Below are 13,681 nucleotides of genomic sequence, written 5' to 3'. Positions count from 1 at the left end.
ATGGTGACAGAATACCGCAGTGACCTAGATAATGGAGTTTAATCTGCGTACGCGTGCAGAAAGGCGAGAAAAAGAAGGGCGTCCAGAATCCCCACACCATTCTGACTGTGAGCTCCCAACATGTAGTGCTTATGTATCCAGATTGGGGCTATTTTACAGACTGAGACTTAGTGCAGCTCCAAATATAGCATATAGCTCTGGGCTTGTTTTCCCTCTTCTTTCTCACGTGCACAAAAACGTAACCATATAGCCCTCTGTGGCTTTTATTGTCTTCCCACAAGTTGTTAAAGGCTTCTTTGAAACACCACTGGAGTATTGAATTGCATTTAATAAAAGTCAGGGGTGTAGCACTTTATAGTCCATGAGGTGATATTTGTGGAATTTTCATCGGTCTCGCACTTTTGTGCAGCATCCATCATCGGAGGGAGCCCGGGCGACTGCGTTACATTCCACTTCCTGTGGTCATACACATAGTCAGCTTTATTTTCAACCTAATGGACATAAAAAAAATTGCAGATTTCAGCAAAATGGACTTGGCAGCACAAAAGCTTATTAAGTATTGATCCGCTGAGGTCAGTGCCCATGTCCAGTCACTCCAACAATGTGAGAGGAGTCCGTTCACACGCTTGCCAGCCACAAATTGAGATTAGACCACATAAATAACGGGGGAAATTGAAGAGCATTTTGTGTCACGGGGAAAATAACTGTGCCCACGGTTGTATTATGTGCCAAGAAGAGAAGCAGGAGAGAAATGGTTGTTTCTGTGTGCACTGTTGGCATTATTGGTGTTTTTATCAAAGTTAGCCCATCTGTCCGTGCTCCAGCAGTGCTTGGATATGATATCAAACCACACCAGTGCCCAGCAGGAGAGCTTTAAGTTGATCAGCAGCAGGCAAACCTGTCTTCTACAGTGTTTTAATGAATACAGCTCATCTTGTTTCTCTCTGCACCATCTGTCAGGCATGCATGGTCAAAGAGCTTGAAGTCAGCAAAGAACAACTTTCCACTGTCGTGTCTGTACCTTTACTGGAGATCTCTGTGATGAATATTTTCCGCTCTTATTCACAATGCCCTGCCAACAAAAATACTGCGATTCCACACAGACCAAGAAATAAGCTTGGCCCCGGGACAAAACCCTGTTGAATAAGAAGGAATAGGAAAAATGTTCTCTTTGCAGGAATGGAAATTGTGAGGGAAACCAAATTTGATATCTGTCGGAGCAAATATAATTTCTCTAACCGGATTTGGAGTTGTTTTTCTTTGATAGCCCAAATTGCTGACTTACTACTTGGAAATGAAGGAATCATTTTCTATTCAGCTCTAGACACATGCTAGTGAAAATGAGTATCATGGAAATGTGTTGAGCAACAGCGAAAAAGAATAAATCACTTTTTGAAGATTTCTTTATGTCAGAGGGATTACTCTCCTCGGTCCTCCATTAAATGTCTTCAGCGAGCGACGGCAGGTTTATTCAAGGCCATGTTCATGCTCTGCAGGGAGGATGTGCCCTTAACACACACACACACACACACACACACACACACACACACACACACACACACACACACACACACACACACACACACACACACACACATCCCCACACACAGCTTCTATTAGCTTTGTTTTTACAATACTTTGCTGCTTGATTCTTATAGTCCTAGCTTTGGAGACGCTCATGCAGAATAAAGTGAATGTGCACACATGCTGGTCTGTTTAGGCTCCTCCAGATGTTGGGTGGATCCGTTGCTGCAGCAAAGTAGAGAGGTCATTGTGCAAGCCCCATTTAACTGAAGCGTGTTATCTTGTGCAAAACAGACCGTTTGACTTTTGGACCTTGCTCAGTCTGAACGCTTTAAAGGGAGAACATTGTCTTGCATGCCAAATGTAACCCTTTAAACCTTTAAACAACACAAAGGCTTCTGCTGATTACTCTACAAGTCCGGCTGAAGTGTTTAAGAAGCATTCATTAAAGTTTATAATGGAGACCATCCTTTCCAAAATTATAAATTGTGATTTCATTTTCCATAAAGAAAGACATTTAAAAAAAATACAGCCAATGACAATCAATGTGTTCTTGGTGATAGAGAAGTCCACTGCTCACATTTAAAGCTGTGTTTTTTCTACAAAAGCCACATAAGGTGGAAGGAATTAAAAACCAAGGTTGTGGGTTCGATCCCAGCCCGTGCAGCCCGTGTCGATGTATCCTTGGGAAAGATACTTAACCCTGAGATGCTCCCGTGTTTTTTTCCTCTTCACGACGCATTTATTGGCTGATGCGACTTATACTCAGGAGCGACTTATAGTCCGGAAAACCTAGAGTAAGGTACACTGCTCTGTATGAATGGGTGTGGGTGAATGACATGTAGTAGGGCTGCTCAATTAATCGTACTTTAATCGCAGCTACGATTTTGGCTTGCAACGATTATGAAAACAACATAATTGAAATAAAACGATTATTATGTTTATTTTTTTATTTTTTTGGGTTTTTGAACATACTGTTCAGATTTTCTTTTTCAAAAATGGTGGTTTTCAAAGTAAGTGAATATCGTTTTTAATAATCGTGATATCAACGATTGACCCAAATAATCGAGATTATGATTTTTGCCATAATCGAGCAGCCCTAACATGTAGTATGTGAAGCGCTTTGAGGGGTCGTAAAGACTGGATAAAGCGCTATATAAGTACAGTCCATTAACCATTTACTATTTATTGTGTCAGTGTTCGCTTTCTCTAAGTTTTTGTAAAGAGAAAACCTTAACCCAGCAAAGTTGAAAAACAGTGTTTTCCGTACAGGAGAGAAAGACTTTGAACCAAAGTGTAGCCTTTTATGAGACGCTCTGTGCTCCTTGGACCATTTCAGGCTAAAAGCAGAAGATTTATGGCGCGGCTATAGCATCTTGGACAGCTACACCCATGAGTGTGGGTGACGCCACCAGATGCAGCGCTGAGAAGATGTGTATTGCACTTTAAGCAGGTTTCCCTGACTCTCTCTCCCTTGAGGATTGGCATAATTAGCTTTTTTTTCCCATCTCCTCCCTACTTCCTTATTTTGCGAGAGAAAATGCAGAATACTTTGGGGGATTAGACTCTGCGCAAAACTAATTTTGGATCTATTTGGGGCTCCGTCAGTGGGATGGTGTCCCAATCGCTTGACATGACAGCAACCATGAAACCATGAAAGGCATACAAATGAGGGCAATAAGAGTTGAATACACCACAGGGCCGTACATTATGTAGACCTCAGTGGTGATTTATCTCCCATCTCCCCCTTACCATTGGTCCTTTATCTCTCTTTTTCCAGCCAATCCACCCTTCCAGGTTCAAGGGAGTCTCGTGGAAATTATTCCCTTTCTGTTTTGGTCCTCAAACCAAACCATTACTGCTCAAGCAGACTTCTTAGAAACCTCTCATCAAAGATGAACATGAGCAGGACAGCTTTTAATTTTAGATGTTTTCAACCTCCATAAGACTCACTCCTCAAGTAGCCTTCAGGGTGCTCCAAATAATGCAAAATAAGGGTAACACACATTGCATATAGTCGATAAGTAATCCTTTCTTTTCTTCTGTTCTGTAAACAAAGCAATAATCTCAGCTGTCTCTGGTCCCATTCATCAATGACTGGTACAGTGTATACATCGTACAAGCTGCTTGTTAGTGAGATGTGACATTTTTCCCTGAGGAGAAACATAACAAGTCTTGCAAGATATTCCTAAAGCAGTGACACAGATGTTGTAACAATTTCCATGTGAGGGTGGAACAACAACAGAAATATTTAGGCTATGAAGAAAGAGGAAGGAGTTATTCCGGATCTTCTTGTAAGCTATTGCTAATTAGCATTTAGCTCTTATTTGCTCCGTAATGACACTACGGACTTTACGAAGGGTTATCAACAAAAGCTCCATGTCAGCAGAAGGGAGCATCAGTCGCAGGGTGTGAGACGAGGAGGATTATGGGATTTTATCCCTTCAAAGACTCAGCCTCCAGAAAAAAAAAACAGCCCCTTTGATTTTTCACAGGAGCAATATATTCATGAGTTTGGACCTTGAAACTACAAGGAGACTAGTGTAGTGTGCCATATGCAAAACATGTGTTTTAATGGGCCATGATAACTTGGTGCATTTAAAGAGACTTACCCCTTAAGAAGCTGTAATTAAAAAGGGAGCTGTGGCTGACTTCTCTCGCACAGACACAGGGGTTGTTTTTGTAGGCACTCATTTTGCACTAACAACTGGAGGCGACTTCTCGTCTGCTGAGACATCTGAAGAGAATGTTGGTGTTTCAAGCAAGTCTGTCTCGCAATCTTCAAAGATATAAGGAAAGAGGAAAGGGCAGGATGTAACCTACTCTCTGTGAATATCTGTGTCACTTTTGTAGTATTTATAGCGTATATGTTTGGCATCTCAATAGCCAATTCAGGTCACACAGGATTTTCTGTAGCATTGGTGCAGGCCGACGCACTCCTTTAAACAGTACACTGAGCTGTGAATATTTCACTATTGTCTCATCAGCCCTATGCTCCTCTCAGCATGTCCCCAACTCAGCTAAAAACTGGCTTCATGTCAGCAATATGAATGGAGGAATTGTATTAATATTTGCCTTGTCAGGTTTTGCTAGTTACATGCATAAAGCCCTATGTGTTATAGAATATCTATGGAGGCCTTAGCCCAATCAGTTCTCTTTCTCTTGCATTCAACCCAGTTTCTTGATAACTCTGTAATTTACCGGGGATAAACAGTTCCTGGCTGATTTAAAGGGTTGGAAGATGATTGCTATGTTTGCCTGCTGCATTGAGACACATCAATCAAATGTGATTTGAGTCTTGTGGCAGCTGTATTCTAAATCAAAGTTTTGTATGCTGAGGCGATATTTACTGTCGTCAAAAGATAGTCATTGCATCTGCGTGTCGACATCAAGCATACGCACGCATGTCAAGAAAATGTAGACGGACCCACGCGTATAATGTACATGGAAGGCATCTTGAATGCACACAATAGGAAATAAAACTATAATACCTCCAGTCTTTTTCTCCCATTGTGCTTCTGCTTACCTATTTCTAAAACCACCTTTGTGATGCTATAATCCATCCTCCACACCAGTGACTTACAGTAAGTGCTCAAAATAAGGCATTGCACCATCCCTCCTCCAGCCCTCCCTCAACCCATTTTTCTCTGTCCTTTCACTTCTCTCACCCGCTGTATCTCCCCCTGTCCCTCTCCCCTCTGATCTGCTGTGTTTGAGTACCAGAGGTCAGAAGCTTTGGACATAGCACAGGCTCCAGCCGGCCAATGTGCTGACTGAGGGGATATGGGGCTTGACTTTGGGCGCTGTGAAAGATCCAGGCCTGCCTTGTTTGTCTGTCTGTCCGTCTCACTGGCCACACTATAACAAGATTGCAGCGCTCTGTAAGGCGGATTTACTGGAGCACAACTCCCCCTAGGGCCTTTTCATAGAAATGGGTTCCTCCATATTTTACTGTAGCCTCTCACTCCCTCTCTCTTTGTCGTATCTGTCTCTCTCTAATGCTCCTTCTCTCTTTCCTCTGGTGTTAGCTTCCACTTTCTTTTGTTAATTATGATATGCTTCATTCCTTCCTTTCTTTTGGTAACGATTGGACTTTGCTACAAATGAAAGCACGAAGCTGAGACACAATGCGTGAAAAAAAACCCTGATTGAGGACATGGCCTGGGATTTGGCGCCAGCTACCATTTCACAAGTCCTCTCAACATTTATCTCTCCCTCAAGATGACTATGTTTATGTAGAGATAGCCTTTGCCATGTCCTTATGGAATCTCATAAAGACATGTGGTTCAGGCGCAGCACTGTGACGAGCAATGTTATCTCAGTTTCAGCTCAAATGTTCCCTGTTTTTATACTTTCTAGGTCACCTTACTGCGGATTTGAAAGCTAAGGTCATAAACCCAAACTTGACTGAGCAAACCGTTTGTCATACTGTGTGCGCATAGCTGCCACAGTAATGAATTATGTTGTGTCTCATAGTTTGATGTTGACACAAATGATGGGGTCTTGCAGTCCAATCATCCCAGCTGTGCACACGGTAAATGAGGCCAATCCAAATGCAAACGCACATGAAGGCAAGCTTATTTTGGGAGCACTGTGTCATCCATTCCACAGCACAAAAGCCCCTCTGCAAGACCATAAATAAGTCGGAAAGTGGGGTGCAGCCACGGTGTACCAACCAATCCCCTTTTTGGATATGTCTGCCAACTCTTTCTGGCAAAAACTAAGAAAATGTTCTGTATGTCACATAGCTGCCATTACTGTGGCAGCTATGCGCACACAGTATGACAAATGGTATTTGCTGTCAATTTTCCTCTGTAGAACAAACGTTATGTATCACTCAAATCCTCATTGTTGGCCAATGACTCCATTCCAAAGATATAGGGTTAACCCAATAATAGTTTAAAGTTCAATTTAAAGTCAGCTTGTGGAAAGTGTATACCACGATTGCAATGCCCCCGATTTCACCCTGGCCCTGTCTATCTTTCGGGTTAACTCTTCCATTCACGGAGCCTATAGTTAAAGCGGTGGGCCGTTAAGTAGGAGGTGGGAGGTGAGAACAGAAGAAGCTGCTCTTATCGGGCCCGCTACACAGTTCTGGGTTCAACCCGGGGCCCCTGAGGGTGTGGGAGCGCTGATTACAGAGGTTAGCCTGGGGAGCTAAATGGGAGACAGTGGGAAATGGTCTCCCAGCTGAAGCCTAAAACACCATCAAGCTTTTACTTGCACCATTGGGTCCCACCAACTGTACACACACACACACACAGTCTGACCATTCTTCACCTTGAAATGTCTTTTCACTGCAAAACTCTCTTTTCCGACATCCAAAGTAATATCGGTGGGGAGCCCCACAAGATGAATGACCCTGCAAAGGCTGCATTAAGAAGTCATAAGCGGGGATACCTTCAGGGTGCTGGAGCTCCTCTGTTAGGACGGGTTTGCCTTACTTTTCTGCTGACTAATGATTTGAACCGAGCATGTGGTCCAACAGAGCATAAGGACCTCAGCAATGCATCCTGTCACTCCTGGGCTGCCAAATAGACTCACAAACACTCAACCGTGAAGTGCCCTCTCGCTTTCCAACTCGTGAATACCAATTGGAAAACTCAAACTTGATTGACAGTGAGTTGCCCGGAGCTCTGGCTTTTAGCAGACTCACAAAGTAGAGGCGGAGCTTTAACAAAACTTGAAGAACCGTTTGACTGAAGCTCCCTTGTAAGAGGTTGTTTGTGTGAGGCTACTTCTCTGTGTCCTGCGTCAGCACTGACTCATTGGTTTCACAGCGCAGAGCTGACATTTTCATTGGCCCTGAGATCACTTATGGGACTGGGTGTTGGCTCCTGTGAGGGTGGACCAGGGAACAAGTGGACAGGCGCCCAGTGAGTGCTGATGCATTCACTGGCCACATGTGGCCTCCGGTGGAACATTTGACAGCATGCGATCGGGTCTGTTGAGCACAAAGGGATTTTTTCAAAGATTGTCACTGGGTTGAATCACTCCACCGCAGACACAACACCTGTGAATGCTCATCTTTTCTTTTTAAATAAATGCTCCACACACAAGGAAATATTAAAACGTCAAGCAGCAGAGTTATGAAGAAGAGATTTAACAATATTTACACAACCTGTACATTCCTGCATGAATCTAATGATCATCTGCTGGCTGGATGACTTTATTTCAAGCACTCGGGAAGAGCTACTGGCTTGTTCAGCAATTAAATTAAAGGCAAGTTGAATGTTGTAGAGCCAAAGATATCTGTCACATTTGAGTGCGTAAGCTCAGTGGTAGTACTGTACGTTCTTTCTACCATGTGGAGGGGGTCGGATATCTAAGCAGTGCACCACCCCCTTCTTGCACACAAAAACACACACACCCGACAGAATCCATCGCTGCAGCTTCCAGCAAACCCCCCTGACGCCTCTGGCTAATTCCACTCAAGCCCGCCGGGCTGTCCAGCATCCTCCAATAAATTAGCCTAGCTGCTCCCCCGCTGAGACTCAGGCCCTGACAGTCTGGCATGTGCCCAAAGTCAATCTCTTGTGCCCACAATTATAATTATTGCTTCTCTACTGCAATGAAAGTTCTCTAATGTGTAGACTCTGGGATTTTTTGGGCATGTGTCTTTCTCTGATTGCATGTTGTGTTTGTAGAGAGTGTCAAATGTCAAGCCCATTTTGACTGCTTTTCATTACACATATGAGTAGTAGTTAAAGTCACTTCAGTAGCTGTATTTCTTCAGTTTTCAAACAGTGTCCATGTGCAGGTAGTCCTTCTCCTCTGTAATCAAAAAGCTGTGAACCTTCCCTCACAATTCCCCCCGGCTGTTGCTGTGAATAACAATGTGTTCTTTGACTGCCCTTGTCAAAAAGGGTTGACAAAAAGATCATCATAATACCTCTCTCTGACCTCCTGTGCCAAACTCTATTACCCGTGAAAAATAGGATGCTCTCTGTTCAGTGTCCTGTTGTGACGTATCTCAGCAGCTGTCAGATCGTGATTGGGATTCTGGATCATATCTCTCGCTGCGTCTCTATTTCCTCTATCGGCACAGGTTTTGCTTCCAATCTGCAGCATCTGCCTTTTGTCTCAAGTTTGGATTGTGCAAGTCTCCCCATCTGACATCTCTCTACCTCTCCCTCTCTCTCTCTCTCTCTTTTTTCCAGTCCTATGCAGCCTGCTGTCAGTGGGTGCCCAGACGGAGATGAAGAAGGTCGTCGGGGACAACGCCACCTTACCATGCCACCACCAGTTCCCGTCATCCAACCCTCTCGACATCGAGTGGCTACTGCAGAAGCCAACTCCAAGCAGAAAGTGGTGAGACAAGATCCCTTTTTCTGTCCCGTCCTCAACTTTATATTGTCACATGGTGTTGTCAAAACATTCAATTCAACTCAATTCTAATGCATTTATCAGGCACAGTATACATTTGTCTCAGTTTTACAGTCCATACATATAAACAAAACAGAAATTAGAGATTAAAGAACATAGAATCAATTAAGCATAGGATAAATCAACTGGAAACCTTGGATTTTCACTGTATCATTGTCAACAATTAATTACTGTTTCTAATTGCCAGGCCTACAGCTAAGTAAAACCCAATCAAATACAAGTAATGCTTCTTTAATTGGTCATTTACAAAATGAGCAGCCTGGTTTCGGTCTCCTTCGTTAGTAAAATTGTATGTTTTTATGCAACAGGAACAAAAAATAACTCGTTTACTCACTTTTGATGACTTCAAATATGGGGTTACAGATTTGAGAACATTAAATATAGTTCTTTTGAAAGGACAGTGAGGAAATTTCAGACCCAACATTTATTTTCTTCTCCTCCTTCCTTCTCTCCTTTACACATCCACGTTTTATCCTTCCTCCATTTAGGTCATGCTGATTGATTTCCAACAGGAGCCATAATAGTTACACATAAACTCAATGCCGAAAGTTAATGTTGCACTTTAAGTTTACGTGCCGTTCACAAAGAATAACCATGCCCAGAATGTTCCCAACCCTTTTGTAGATCTAACCTTGGACCCTCTAAATTTTTACTTTCTCCAAAGCGTTAAGGGACATAAAGTGGTAATGATTTAAAAAATGTATTTACATCTTGAACAAAGAAACAGTCTTTATTCCCTTTTCATCACTTTTCATAATGTCTGGCTGTTGCTGAATATGTTAAAGGTCCCATGGCCTGGCCATTTCTACTGATCATAATTCCATTGTTGAGGTCTACTAAAATAAATTAATATTGTGCAATTTTCCAAACTCACATTGGTTTCTCATACAGCATCTCTGTATAGTATGTGTATTCACTCTCTGTCCTAAACGGCTTGTTGGAGCTCCTGCCCGCCCCTCCCTGTGAGCCCAGTGGCCGTCTGCGAAACAGCGAGACACAGCGAAACCCAGCCCGAAACCAGCCCGAACACACACACCCACAGCCTGGCTGGGAGTTGTGTGTGTGCTCACACACCAACTCACAGCCTCGCCGCATCCCGCCGTCTCAGGGAGGGAAATCGGCGGAGCTGTAGCGGAGAAAAGATTGAGTATGTGTGTGAGGAAGGTCGGATTGGTCAATTTGGACCAATGGGTCCATTTGGGTATAGGCACGTCACAGTACCCAGGAAGAAAACAATGGAAAAAGCGGAATGTCCAACGAGGCGTTCTGGGGCAGCATAGACAGGTCTTTTCTGTGTTAGATTTTACTCGCTACATGGTGTACTTTGAGGTTTTGTGACTCTGCAGACCGTTTACATGCATAAGAACCTTCATAACACAGAAGGGGACGGGTAATAACCGGAAAAGCATGACATGGGACCTTTAACGCTCCAACACATTGTACGTGATAGGCTAAGGGGCGGGACATCTCAAAGCGTTGGACCAATCACAACAGAGCTGGCCAGCTAACCAATCAGAGCAGACTGGACTCTGGTTTCAGACAGAGGGTGAAAAGAGGTGCTGCACCACAGGCAATATGAGAAAAATAAAGAGCTTTTAGAAGCATGGGGACATGTCCCAGTAGAGGCACAACATACGAATATGATCCTGAAAATGTGCAGAATATGTATGTATTTATTTATTTAAGCTAATGTAGTTAGTTTTTGCTAACTGAAGCTAATGTTGGATAACAGACAGAGCAGCATCACAGCAGTATTTCTCCCTAAAACGGCTTCAGCAGAGACTTTAGGTTCTCCAGAGATTTTGCTGTACACTGCTTCCCCAACACACACTTGACGTGATACCCACATGCACTCCCTTAAGCTCCAAGGAAAGCACACAAGTTTTCCGAAACGTCAGCTCATAGAATAGAAAGTTTACGCTGCATATCCGTCACTCTAAAGTGCTCCTGCTTTCTTTGCAAGTTTTGAAATACAGCAAATAACATATGTTGCTAAACCTTGATTGTTAAACCTTCACATCCTGAGATTCACGATATCTGAGCATACAAGCACTATATACTTTCTGTGTTTTAGAACCCAACAAACTAGACATTGTTAGAAATAGATCATTTATGTTATCATTATGTTGGGAAAGGTTCTTTCAGTGATATTTCTTTGGGTTGTGTGTGTTTATAAATCAGTAGATGGCCTCGTGGATTTGAGGCTCCATCATGACAACTTCATAACAACTCTTCTAAGTAAAGTATCACCTGGCTGAAAGTCTTAAAATAGCTGTATCTGAAGAGGTTGTTTGTATCGTTTCACTGGTTTTGAATCATTGCCTTTCTTCACCTAAATTGAACGTAGTATCTGATGGCCGCCGTAGCGTGCAATCTCACCAGCTTTCTGTCGGAAGAAAGTAATTCCTTTCTCTTTGAAAGTGGTTTGTTCACGCACTGATGTGTTGGTTAGCACGTAGAAATGTGATAAAGGAAGAAAAAAATGTGTGTGTTGAGGGGGAAACAGAGGGGTTTCATGATTGAATAAGGGGAAACAAGTCTTATGCATTGCATGAATATTTAACGGGAAGATAACATTCAAGGCGCCATTCATTAAAACCAAACGTCTGAAAATTTGATTAGGAAGGAGACTGTGCCTGTAGCTGAATGAATAAATCATCCTTTTGTTCTGCTGGAGGGCTGTGTTGAGGGGGAAGCAGCATCTTGTCAACATTTAGCCTCTGTTCGCAAATGTACAGCCTACATGTGTATTAAGGGGCTCGAGACATTTCACCAAATTGTACTGACTTATGTAAAGATTCTAAATTTTTACTGCGCTGACCTGCACCCAACCGTCCCTCAGAAACACAACTGGGTATTAGCATAGCAACAGCAGTGGCACAGTCCTGGAAGGGTGACATAGCTGTTTTTAAGAGGCCTTATATGCTCATTTTCAGGTTCATATTTGTATTTTGTGTCTCTACTCTGACATGTTTCCATGCTCAAAACGGTCTTTATTTGTATCAGAACTTTGGAATGTTAGCCTTAGCAGACCATTTACATGCACAAAAACCTTGAAACACAGGAAAGAGAAATCCCCCAAAAGCACAATAGGGCCTCTTTCAAGCTCAAATTCTGTCCAAAACGTAGCATCCTTTCTTGGAAAATACATCAGCAGCAACGTGATAATATTATGTTATGTTAATAGTTATGTCGTTGATTTTCTATGTAAATTTGCTAACCTTCCAGTACACAATTTTAAAAATACTTTATTGGCATGTATTACCAGACAATTGTAGCCATATGAGATGATTATTATTCATGAATAGGAAAGTGGAGAGTGTCAAACATTGGCAAAAATGCAAAACGTTTGGTTTTCCATATTTGCTTTTGTTCTGTTGTTATTCAGATTGATAACAATATACCACATTTGGGACAATGTAAAGGCCTTGAATATTGAATCTAAACATTGGTGTGCTTTGTGATCTAGTCCAAATAATCCTTAACAAACCATTGCTTTATCTGAAAAAAAAATTATAGCTATCATCTTAAAGTATATGATAGGGAAATAAGATAAGTAGAGGAATCTGGTATTTGCCTCATACACAAATAGCACAGGCAGAGTTTCTGTTACACTTTAATTAAACGTTTTACCTTGAAAGTCAACAGGAACATTTTACTCAGTTGGTAAAAAATGAATTAAGCTGATGTTTTATCTAACTTACAAAAGCTCTGGAAGGTAGAGTCCATGTGTACAGCATTTTCAGATTTGACTGAATAAATAAAAACTCATTTTAATTGCAAACTATGCTAACAGCCCGTGGCACTTTGACTAAATTCTGCTTAAATTCCTCACACTCACTGGCACTCTCACTATCTCTCTCTATCAGTGTCATAAATATGTGTTCAGAGCACATCCCGACAAAACCAGAAGCATAAATAAACAGTGTAGTCTATACTAATGTGCAAGTGAGGAATACATGTCCAGAGTGCAGGAGAGGCAGCAGGAGGGCGCCCAAAGGCAGATTTAATGTCCCACTTTGTTCAGGTGCCAGGGCCATGTCGCTCTGTGCCTGTAGCTGTGGCACAGAATGTATGTCTGTTTGCATTCAGTCTGCTTGCATAGAAGTGCCTGTGTGTGTAGGTCTGAGCATGTGAGTGTGTGAATGGCCAGTCGTCACCTGTGCTCACAGCAGGTGCCCCGGTCTCTAAGGCCCTGATGCGCTGTGGCACCGGCATTTAGCAGTCTCCATCTGCAGGCTCTCACTCGCCCTGAGTTATAGGCCACTGTGACAGCTGTGTTTGTTTGTGTTTGTGAATGTGGATGCAGAGAGGGGGGGGGCAAGTAGTGTGTATAGAAATGAGCCATGCAAAGACATTAACAGGCAGAGGAGAAGAAATTAAAGCTTTCCAGTTCAGGTTTACTGATGTTTAGATGTCTGCAGTGAAGGTTCAAATATTCAGATTGCTTCTTTGAAGAAACCAGTCGTTGCAAACATCATTGAACCTTGTGCTAAAAATAAGAGGCAAGAAAAAATAGATTGTGTCGATCGCAAGTCATAAAAGGAAAACTTTTTCCGTACCAGCCTCATTTTAATGTTTGGTTCTAAGTTCTGATAAATATTCACTTCATCTGATTTGTATTGCTTTTGCTGGATAGATTTTATTTGTTTTTGTTGTATTTTTCAAAATGAAATGTACCAATTTATAAGTTATCTGATGTAATTATCTTATACTACATACTGTACATTAGGGTGGTCCTTAAAATTGAAAGTCGGAAAGTCTAAGCTCC

General features: G+C 42.3%; 1 protein-coding gene across 1 annotated transcript in view; it reads left to right on the top strand.

Moving 5' to 3' along the window:
* Positions 1–760: 760 nt before the first annotated feature.
* LOC104941991 (CXADR-like membrane protein) overlaps positions 761–13,681 on the top strand; it is a 31,603-nt gene continuing 18,682 nt past the window's right edge. The window contains exons 1-2 of the mRNA XM_010767176.1: positions 761–765; positions 8,685–8,835. Of these exons, the coding sequence (XP_010765478.1) occupies positions 8,689–8,835 (147 nt within the window). The 5' untranslated portion in view covers positions 761–765; positions 8,685–8,688. The remainder of the gene's footprint in view (positions 766–8,684; positions 8,836–13,681) is intronic.

Source organism: Notothenia coriiceps, unplaced genomic scaffold (genome assembly GCF_000735185.1).
Source record: "Notothenia coriiceps isolate Sejong01 unplaced genomic scaffold, NC01 NC01_scaffold00004075, whole genome shotgun sequence".
NCBI lineage: Eukaryota > Metazoa > Chordata > Actinopteri > Perciformes > Nototheniidae > Notothenia > Notothenia coriiceps.
The sequence above is the reverse complement of the archived record's forward strand: the minus strand, read 5'-3'. Positions and strand labels throughout refer to the sequence as shown.